Here is a 10,963-nt window from a genome sequence, read left to right as displayed (position 1 = left end):
TAGACGTTATTGTTGTCATATCGTTTTGCATGTGGTACGATACTGTTGTGTTCCGCCTAAAGCCGTCCCTCTAGAAAATATGTGGGTTAAATTACTGTTCCGCGTTGCCACTGTCTAATAACGGATATAAAAAAAGAACGATGGCAAAAATTAGTTATGTAAAAATTATTTCATACTCCACATTTAGGGGGGCCACAAGGGGGTCCAAAATTGTTGTCACAGGGGCACTGGCCCCCCCTGGCCTCCCCCCAGAACCGCTAGAGTGCGTCGAATGAAACATCCAATATATAGCATAATCATCACATTCACACTGCTCGTGAGCAATACACCTTGGAATGAAATGGATTTCACAAACAAACCAAGTAGTTCTGGACTTCATTTCTAAAAGCTGGTATAGCATTTCTTCGTCTTTTTCTTTAAAAATGAAAGGTGTCTCTAACTTGGTAAAACAACAAGCCCCCCCCCCCCCCCCCCAGGCACACACACACACACACACAAGCAATAGCTCAGTTCTCAAGCCTTCTCCTATGACTAGAGTACAGTATCTTCTCTTCTCTGACCTTTGTCCCTATCAACATAGTCCAAAAGAAGAACTTCTCAATACATTCTGGAGAAATACACTGAGTTGGTTGACTGCAAACGGTAGGTCCCCAAGATCTCCCCTTGGTCCTGGTATCGGAGTGGCAGAGGAGGCCAGTCCTGGTTTCAAAGTGTGGAAGGAGGGTATTAGGAGTCAGATGGGCCCTATTGTGAGTGCCCCATTACAAGTGCACATTGAAGGCCAGCAGTTCTTCAGAGTGTGTGTTGTTGAGGGAGCGCAGCTCGGGCAGCTTCAGCAGCAGCTTGGTGAAGGTGGTAGTCTCGTTGGCGTGGTTCTTCATGATCAGACTCCGTAGCGCTCGGATCAGCGTGTCCTGCAGCGCCTCCACTGACTTCAAGTCCTGGATCCCCGAACGATCTGATCACAGAACAGAGCATAAGAACAGTCTGTATGAAAGGAGGCTTTAAGTTTCATCGTACACATAAGTATTGTGTGTTAACACCAGTGGCTGAATGGTATGTACAAGACTGTGTTTTAAATGGCACTTTTAACCAAAGTAGTGCACTATATAGGGAATAGGGTGCCATTTTAAACACAAGACCATAATACAGTCAGCCAGCCAGCCAGCCAACCAACCAGTCAGCCAGAGGACAGCCAGCCAGCCAACCAGAGGACAGCCAGCCAACCAGTCAGCCAGATGACAGCCAGCCAGCCAACCAGAGGACAGCCAGCCAACCAGTCAGCCAGAGAACAGAGTACAGTGATATGAGGACAGTGTGTTTACAATTACAGTGTGTATAAAAGGACACTGTGTTTTACAAGGACACTGTTTACAGGGACAGTGTTATTTACCGGCGGAGACGAGGACGACGGCAACGAAGAGGCTCATCTCATCCTTGTCCAGCTGCAGAGCGGCCAGCTTCTCGCTGAAGTCACACATGGAGGTGAGCAGCTCCCCGGCCCGCAGCGAGTGCAGCAGCTCCAAGCTGTAACACTTCCCCGTCAGGAAGGTCACGGTGCGCTCGGCCAGGTCGAACAATGAGGCGAAGCGCACCATAAGCACCTGGAGGGAGAGAGGTGGGAGAGAGGGTGTGTTAGAACGGGGGGTTATGGTGACTAGCACTGGGCAACATACTGGCATAATTCAACAGTGATAATGCTCACCTAACTGGGTTAGAGAGAGTTCAATGTTGAGTTAGAATACACTGATACTCCACCATAAGATATCTACAGACTGTAATATATTTAGCCGATTCTACACTCAGAGTTAAAGAGAGTGTAATGTTCAGTTGGAACACGACAGCCAGAGTTGGGAAAGATCTATTTTTGGTGTCAGAGTCCAGAGATTCTTACCTCAAACGTTCCGTTTTTGAGCAGGCTGACTTGGTCGTACTCCGGGAGGTCTCGGAAGCCCGGGATCCTCTTGGCAAACCCCACCACCTCGCGCACGGCCGGGATGAAACTCAGAGAGAACTCCTCCCAGATCTCCTGGCTGCGCTGGCTGGGGTCCACATAGAGACTAGGAATGACCTGGGGTGACAAGAGTCGAGAACAGGGCCCTCAGTTATGGAAAACAGGACACAGGAGCAATAATGCAGAAGAAACAAAATGGGGGGGATTTAGAGGATAGGCCTTTTTAGGTATTTTCCATGTGTGCTTTAGGCATGGTTATGGGGTAATTTCAGGTGTGCAGTATACAATGTATTTCTACTGTAACATTTTGTAAAGAGACCTTCAATCTCCTCAATGTTTCAACGAAGGCTAATTAAATGATAAAAGGACACTCACCAAGTTTGTCTTGTGGTCCTGGAGGCTGTATGATGGTCCACTGTAACCATTGGAGACGGTCTGTACGCTGTGCATTGTGTTGTGGCTCCTGTGATGGAGGCTGTAGGAGTCTTCTGCCATGTAGCCACTGGGGGCGCCGTTTAGCTGCGCAGGCTGCTGCTGGTAAACAACTCTCTCTTCCTGGTAGGGACCGTTGGTGACGTGTTGATGACTGTTGCAACTAGGCTGGTAACCCCTGGCGTCTTCGTTGCAGAGGTTCCAGCTCTCCTGCAGTTCCTCCATGCGGCTGTCTCTCCTGTCTTTTACAGTTTCCCCGGCGACCGGCGAAGGTGACTCCTCCGCTTCCTCTTTGATGGCCCGTTGCTGCTCACGGCGGTACGAGAATGTGCCCCGGTGACACACCCTGGAAATAGGAACCTCGTCATCGCCGCTATCCGACGAAGAGGCGGAGCTAGAGCCGGTCTCCATGGAGTCTGGAGCGGAACGGGGTGAGGAAGGGTTGGAGCCTGATGAAGACGAGATAGATGAGGAAGAAGAGGCAGAGGAAGAGGAGCTGCCGTCATCGGGGAGCCCTCCCATGGGGCAGGGTGGACTCTGGGTGCCGTGGAGCGCACTGTGGAGCTGGCTGTTGTTGTTCATCATCATGTTGTTCATGGCGTTCTGCATCTCCAGCAGCATGCGCTGCTTCTCTCTCTTTGGGATGCGGCCAAACCTAACAGCTGGAGAAGGAAATCAAATAGAACGCACATTAGTACATATATCACTAATAAAGGGCTCAGATATCCCTACAGTCAGTCAATCCATCAAACTGTAAAAAGAAACCCCTCACCCCCATTATCCATTGTATTTCCTTTTGGGAAAAACTCAGTTATTATTTTCTATGTAGATTTAAAAGTGGAGACTCACAGTCTCTAGACATGCCCACAGCCAGACACTTCTTGTACATTTAAAAGTGGAGACTCACAGTCTCTAGACATGCCCACAGCCAGACACTTCTTGAAGCGGCACTGCTGACAGCGGTTCCTGTTGATCCTTATGACGGTGCAGTTTTCCATCTTCAGACACTTCTTATACCGGATGCTATGCTGGATGCTCCTCCTGAAGAAACCCTGAGAACAATCACAGAAAACATTGTTTGTGCGCGGTTATTACCAAGTTAAAACACGAATGACACTGTTAAAACACTTACGACACAGAGCCATCGAATAACATGAATGAAACCTAAGACTGGCAGTGTGGCATTCCATGAGAAGCAGTCAGGACTAGTCTTACCTTACAGCCCTCGCAGGCGTGGACGCCATAGTGGAACCCCGAGGCCACGTCGCCACACACCTTACACAACAACACCATGCCGTTGATCTCTGTAAGGCGAAACACACAGCAATGTTACTACTAATTCACACCTCTCTAACAAATGTACTATTCCACCTGTACACGATGATGACTCATGTAGACTTGAGAATACGAAATGCACCTATTACCTGGATCAGTGTGGCAACTCATACAATGCATTTCCTGTCCTTTGCCATTCTGAATATATCTAGTATCCTTGCCACACAATGTATTTCCAGGACTGAAATACACTCACTGGTGATGCTGCTCTTGGCGGAGGTAGATCGCCCAGTCTTCTCTGTGCCGCGGCTACGTGGGTGCTTGGCTGTTGTAACGCGGGCGACGTCCACCATGATTCCTACTGCCCGGCTTGGCAGTGAGGGATGAGGCGGAGAGGAGCACAGGCAGCCGCTGCTGCAGCTGTCACTCAAACAGGACTCCGGGCTGGAGGCGGAGCCAGAAGAGATGTAAGTTATTACACCACCTGAGGGGAGAAGGAAAAAAACACAAAAGGTTATTGGAATATAAGTCAAATATACGTCATATCAAAAACATAATATTGAAGTCATAATCTTGATCGTAATAGTTGTAATCTTGCTACAACTAAGAGAGACAAATTATTATTCTAAGTTTTTACCCCGTTGTAAGTCAGAGTAACGTTATAATAGTGATGGAAATCGACCAACTATGTCAAAGGTAAATAATAAACCATATATAAGCATAATTAAACCATAAAACATCTGCCTGATTACCCTTGCCACTCCCAATATAGAGGCTGTTGTAGTCCTGTTGTTTGACCTGTTTTACGACCTCATGCCTGGCGATTGAATAACACCACTGTTACATAACCAGCTGGCTCTATGGGTGTTTACAGTTAACCTAAATAGTACAGCAAAGCCTGCAGTCCCAGCCAGGGTCATACATGTCACCATTATTGAAGAACATTTTGGAACAAAAACACAAATAATCACAAAAATACTTTATTTAAAGACTTTCGGGGCACAGGGTGATAAAGTGTGTTACATGACACACAGAAACCTAATCAAAATATCTTCCATTTGACCTAAATTACTCAACCCTCTATGGCATTAATTTTTATTTTGTGGGGGAAGAAATATTTCACCTGATTTTTTGGGGAGCTTGGGGGTCCCTATTAATATAGCCATCATAAAATGTGTCTAGTTTTCTATAGTACATATGATAAGTGGAATAAGGAAAACAAGCAATATATGAATTAGAACGAGTTTTATTTACACAAACATCAACCACAAATAGTTACAACCAATCACAATTAGAAGCTTTAAAGTCAAAACATCAAAGAATCAAATAAACAAACTACTACTAATTACAACTAACACCTCATGTATATATGTTTCTTACATTTCATATAAACCAACATCCAAATGACTGTGTGTGTGTATGTGTGTGGTGTGTATTTGGAGGGGTTCGCCTGTATGTGCGAGTGTGTTTCTGAATGTGTGTTTGTGTGGGTTAATGTTTGAATCGGTGTTTCTCTTTTTGACAAAGCACACTCTGATTTCCGATTCTGTTTGGAACCTCAGGAAGCAGTTGCTGGTGGATGTGAAACAGAGGTGGACATCACATTTCTGGCACTTGGCTTTTGGTGTACCTGTGCACCTTGGTACCTTGCATCTCCCCTTCTTTTCAGCCATAACCATCCAGTGGGCTGTGGCATCCAGGCGCACATCAGGACTGGAATTGGAGCAGCGGGTCCTTTCCTCCTCTTCTCCTCATACTCACCAGCAATTGTGGAACTGGGACGACCTTTCTTGTGCTCCAGACTCTTTCCAATTTTGCATAGGCCTTCAGCGATGTATAACTTGAAGGTATACAGCTTCATATGTTCCTTCTTTCTCATGCCAGTGCCTTCACAATCTCTTCAGTAGAGCAGCCAGATGGTCACGATGATCATATCCAGGAAGTGGAACACCAGCCTGTGGTACCACTTCTTTGAACTGATTTTGTTCCGGTACAGTGCAATCAGTGAGTCAAGCAGATCCAGCCCACCCATATTCTTGTTGTATTCTTTCACCACAGCAGGGCAGGGGACTTGTGATCATCTTTCGCTTGCGATCCCACCTGTCAACCTCAGGGATTTTTTGATGGCCTCCCATCTATTCAGCATCATGGTGACAGCTACTTGGGACACTCGGCAAGTTTTGCTCCAAAACATGCGGGTGCCTGGTAAACCAAACAATGACATGTACACCATAATACCCAGGAACTGCTCCAATTCTTTTGCTGTGAGGTTAAGGGGCTTGTTTGCGTTACATTGTATCGCATATAGATTTGACTGCCCTACAATAACTTCCAGAATGTCTTCAGAGAAAAACTGGATGAAGTACTGATATCATCAGATCTTGAAAGCAGGCCCTGCCATTCTGGGTAAGCATTGAAGTATGCATTGTGGGATGTTCTCCACCGGGGTAGGCGTGGAAGATCAACCTCTGCTACATCTTCATCCTCAGACACAGTCTCATTGTCAACAGACAGGCATTCTCCTTTAAAAAAGAAAGCAGGAAGCACACATTTAAATGTGTCATATACCCTTCTTTATCCACTGACACGCATGCAAACACACACACACACACACACACACACACACATTACTTTGCTGACTGACCCCATAACTGGGGATCCACTCTTCCTGACTCTCCTCGAGCGCACTGTCCTCACTGTCAGAGGGAATGACCCTAACTGCATTTCCTGTAAGTATCAGTAGATAGTAAAGTAAAAACATTGACTATGGTCATAATTATGCATCCGAGCACATCTCCACACTTTAGCATGTCATTGCCCGAACAAAAGTGGTCTAACTGCACAATGTTTCCCTGAGGCAACAAACCAAAAAACACAGTTTTAGTATATAATTAAAAACAAAATAAGTATTTAAACAATCAAAAATACTTCTTTACATACTCATGCACATATTTTTTTTTATATAACGTTATTTCAATTTAAACATGTTAAAAAGTGATTTTATCTTACCAATTGGCCATGCGGCTTTGCTTCCTGAAAGGACTGCTCTGCCCCCAGACAAAAGGCCACACTCACTTCAGCCCCTCATTTCATTGGACACAGACATGTCAGGTGATATCATATATATTTTTTTTTATCAAAAAAAATTCAAGGGGTGGTGTGAGGTCCAAAAAGGTAGTTTGTTACTTGAGGGCAACACTATGCCATAGAGGGTTAATGGTGTACCATCAAAACATGACACTACAGTGTAATGTGAAAAAGTATGTGTTTCTGTAATCATTTGTATGCACTTATGTTACAAATGTAATCATTTGTAACATTTATTTGGGGGTTGGGTTTCTCAGTTCTTCTATAATATATTATATTGAATAATACTGCCCTCTACAAAGCAAAAGAGCAGTAACTGGACATTTGGTGAAAAATGTGTTGACATTTTTGATACATTAAATACATGATCTATCATGTGGACAAAATGTGTTTCAGATCAAATGGGACTTCATGTTTGCAGTGGCTGGTAAAAGTTAGTGAAACCAAAGAAAAAAGCAGTAAATGCAATCGCTCACCTCAGTTACTGCTTTTTACCTTGAATCACTAAGCTTTGGGCTGTAGTTACTATGGTTTACCTTGGCATTATTTATTGTTGTTTGTTGAAACAAGTATCAAACTATATGACACTGACAGCCACATACAAATAAATGTATGAACACAAGTTTGCGTTGTAAAAAAAAAACGTGATTCCAGTGGGTGTACCAAGCAACAAGACAGTAACTGCCAGATAATGTCAGAGCTCAGGGTCAATATGAATACAAAATAAACTGGGAAAAAGACAACAGTTAACATCTCCAATGATCTGACTACAATTCATTTGGTTCGACAATTAAAAAACGCTGAAGTCATTTTTCTAAGTTTCCATTTATGAGCAGTTACTGCTCTTTTGCTTGACAGGGCACAATTACTATATCATACTTTTTAATTTCTGGTGTCACCCCAACCTGGGTTCGAACCAGGGACCCTCTGCACACATCAACAACTGACACCCACGAAGCATCGTTACCCATTGCGCCTCAAAAGCCGCGGCCCTTACAGAGCAAGGAGAACAACTACTTCAGGTCTCAGAGCGAGTGACTTCACCCGGTTGAAACGCTATTAGCGCGCTCCACCGCTAACTAACTAGCCATTTCACATCGGTTACACTGGCAAAAGCAAAGTTATTCTTGTAGTCATCGGTGTTAAATCACGTTATTACATAAGAATGTTGACATTAAACCAAATGCTTAAATATGGGCTAAATAAGCCCAGCTAGGAAAATAATACACCCGTTGCTTGGTGTACAGGAGGCTCAGACACAAAATCAACATAAATTAATATACACTGCTCAAAAAAATAAAGGGAACACTTAAACAACACAATGTAACTCCAAGTCAATCACACTTCTGTGAAATCAAACTGTCCACTTAGGAAGCAACACTGATTGACAATAAATTTCACATGCTGTTGTGCAAATGGAATAGACAACAGGTGGAAATTATAGGCAATTAGCAAGACACCCCCAATAAAGGAGTGGTTCTGCAGGTGGGGACCACAGACCACTTCTCAGTTCCTATGCTTCCTGGCTGATGTTTTGGTCACTTTTGAATGCTGGCGGTGCTTTCACTCTAGTGGTAGCATGAGACGGAGTCTACAACCCACACAAGTGGCTCAGGTAGTGCAGCTCATCCAGGATGGCACATCAATGCCAGCTGTGGCAAGAAGGTTTGCTGTGTCTGTCAGCGTAGTGTCCAGAGCATGGAGGCGCTACCAGGAGACAGGCCAGTACATCAGGAGACGTGGAGGAGGCCGTAGGAGGGCAACAACCCAGCAGCAGGACCGCTACCTCCGCCTTTGTGCAAGGAGGAGCAGGAGAAGCACTGCCAGAGCCCTGCAAAATGACCTCCAGCAGGCCACAAATGTGCATGTGTCTGCTCAAACGGTCAGAAACAGACTCCATGAGGGTGGTATGAGGGCCCGATGTCCACAGGTGGGGGTTGTGCTTACAACCCAACACCGTGCAGGACATTTGGCATTTGCCAGAGAACACCAAGATTGGCAAATTCACCACTGGCGCCCTGTGCTCTTCACAGATGAAAGCAGGTTCACACTGAGCATGTGACAGACGTGACAGAGTCTGGAGACGCCGTGGAGAACGTTCTGCTACCTGCAACATCCTCCAGCATGACCGGTTTGGCGGTGGGTCAGTCATGGTGTGGGGTGGCATTTCTTTGGGGGGCCGCACAGCCCTCCATGTGCTCGCCAGAGGTCGCCTGACTGCCATTAGGTACCGAGATGAGATCCTCAGACCCCTTGTGAGACCATATGCTGGTGCGGTTGGCCCTGGGTTCCTCCTAATGCAAGACAATGCTAGACCTCATGTGGCTGGAGTGTGTCAGCAGTTCCTGCAAGAGGAAGGCATTGATGCTATGGACTGGCCCGCCCGTTCCCCAGACCTGAATCCAATTGAGCACATCTTGGACATCATGTCTTGCTCCATCCACCAACGCCACGTTGCACCACCGACTGTCCAGGAGTTGGCGGATGCTTTAGTCCAGGTCTGGGAGGAGATCCCTTAGGAGACCATCCGCCACCTCATCAGGAGCATGCCCAGGCGTTGTAGGGCGGTCATACAGGCACGTGGAGGCCACACACACTACTGAGCCTCATTTTGACTTGTTTGAAGGACATTACATCAAAGTTGGATCAGCCTGTAGTGTGGTTTTCCACTTTAATTTTGAGTGTGACTCCAAATCCAGACCTCCATGGGTTGATAAATTGGATTTCCATTGGTTATTTTTGTGTGATTTTGTTGTCAGCACATTCAACTATGTAAAGAAAAAAGTATTTAATAAGATTATTTCTTTCATTCAGATCTAGGATGTGTTGTTTAAGTGTTCCCTTTATTTTTTTGAGCAGTATATTATACTATGTAGCCCTAAATGTAGTTAATGGTCTCGAAGACCTGGCCATGATTACCTAACCAGCTACGACTATTCGCTTCCAAAATCCACCCACATGTGGAGCTGTCATGTCTAAAAGAGAGCAAATCTAGGGCACCAAAATTGCCTCCTTCAGTCTCACGTGGACCTGCATACCGCCCTCGAGCTTGGACTCCGTGCAGATTTATGCAATGATTGCGTTACAGCCTCTTTTCGACCAATGAGCAGTGAGAGTCGAGAAGCATCCGCACATGGCTAGGCAGCCTGGTCCATGTGAGGTGAAGCAAAGCAGAACATTGTAGTGTCAAAACAAAAAACCCCGTAGCACAGTGGCATTCCTAACCCATGTACATGGCTTGACAATAAGCAGACCAGAAAAGCTAAATCATCTATTAGAAGGTTTCTAATTGTGGTCCATATATAACTTATAAAAAGCACACAACTAAATAAAATGTGGACAGATAAATCAGATTGCACAAGCTTTTTTCTAGAACAGATTCTTAGAACGACACATTGATTCTAGACAGCAACAGTAACACTATATTTGTAACAAAGTAACACATCTGCAAACAAGTAACTGATCAATGTAGCGAGAGGCAGACACTTTCAATTACATGACAAGATACATTGTAATAACACGGATAATAAGTCTTACCAGGCTTGATTGATCCCATGTCTGCAGGCACCGCGATTCCGGGAATATTTTGAGAAAGCAACCTACGCTGACTAAATGTCTTGTCAATAACTCGCCAGTTTGACTTTAAGGATTGCAAAGTGCGATTATCCTTAGTAGCACAGTGGTTACACTGTAACAAACTCAATTTAAAAGCGTCGATCATCCAAAGCTCAACACTGTTTCTTATTTAAGTCTCAACTACATGACTGTAGTAAATATTTGTAGCGTGAATATAATTATCTGCACTCCCATGTCAGTATCCTGAACAAAACAAGTTCTGCTCTTCTTTCGGTCAAAATGCCCGAGACTTTTGAGGCATCTAATACAACTTGAATAGTTTTTGTATATTTAAAGATATGTAACAAGATGAGAAACGCTGGATGAAGTCCCTTGTTGAATGACTCTTCTGTACTCAATGTTCTAAATAGCGTGTTAACCATGTGACCCAGTTGTCAGCCACTCCCACTTGCCTGGGCGCTTGAGTCACTTTAACCCAGTGACACACTTTTACAGACCAGAGGCAGAGTTAAAGGCTCAGTGCAGTCAAAAACGTGAATTGCCTATGTTATACACGCAAACACAAACACTATATATCCACACTATGAGCTTGGAATAATACTGTGAAAATGATAATGCCCTTTTGGTGTAAGAGCTGTT

At 44.9% G+C, this 10,963-nt stretch overlaps 1 protein-coding gene across 1 annotated transcript; it reads right to left on the bottom strand.

Moving 5' to 3' along the window:
• Positions 1 to 556: 556 nt before the first annotated feature.
• On the bottom strand, positions 557 to 10,739 carry LOC115176961 (nuclear receptor subfamily 1 group D member 2-like). The gene is made up of 8 exons (XM_029737381.1): positions 10,286 to 10,739; positions 3,918 to 4,145; positions 3,602 to 3,690; positions 3,294 to 3,438; positions 2,330 to 3,048; positions 1,895 to 2,071; positions 1,394 to 1,604; positions 557 to 958 (listed from the first exon to the last, which is right to left on the bottom strand). The coding sequence occupies exons 1-8, from the start codon at positions 10,467 to 10,469 to the stop codon at positions 762 to 764; spliced, it is 1,950 nt and encodes a 649-aa protein (XP_029593241.1). The 5' UTR covers positions 10,470 to 10,739; the 3' UTR covers positions 557 to 761.
• Between the last annotated feature and the right edge of the window lie 224 nt (positions 10,740 to 10,963).

Source organism: Salmo trutta, chromosome 37 (assembly GCF_901001165.1).
Source record: "Salmo trutta chromosome 37, fSalTru1.1, whole genome shotgun sequence".
NCBI classification, from domain to species: Eukaryota; Metazoa; Chordata; class Actinopteri; order Salmoniformes; family Salmonidae; genus Salmo; species Salmo trutta.
This window is presented reverse-complemented; position numbering and strand designations above follow the sequence as displayed.

What these genes read in the sequence shown, in the direction of transcription:
- LOC115176961 (XM_029737381.1), bottom strand. Translation starts at nt 10,469, where the DNA reads ATGATCGACGCTTTTAAATTGAGTTTGTTACAGTGTAACCACTGTGCT. An exon ending in CGCCAAGAGCAGCATCACCA is followed by an intron (nt 3,691 to 3,917) that starts GTGAGTGTATTT and finishes TTCGCCTTACAG; the next exon opens with AGATCAACGGCATGGTGTTG. An exon ending in CGTCGTCCTCGTCTCCGCCG is followed by an intron (nt 959 to 1,393) that starts GTAAATAACACT and finishes TTCTGTGATCAG; the next exon opens with ATCGTTCGGGGATCCAGGAC.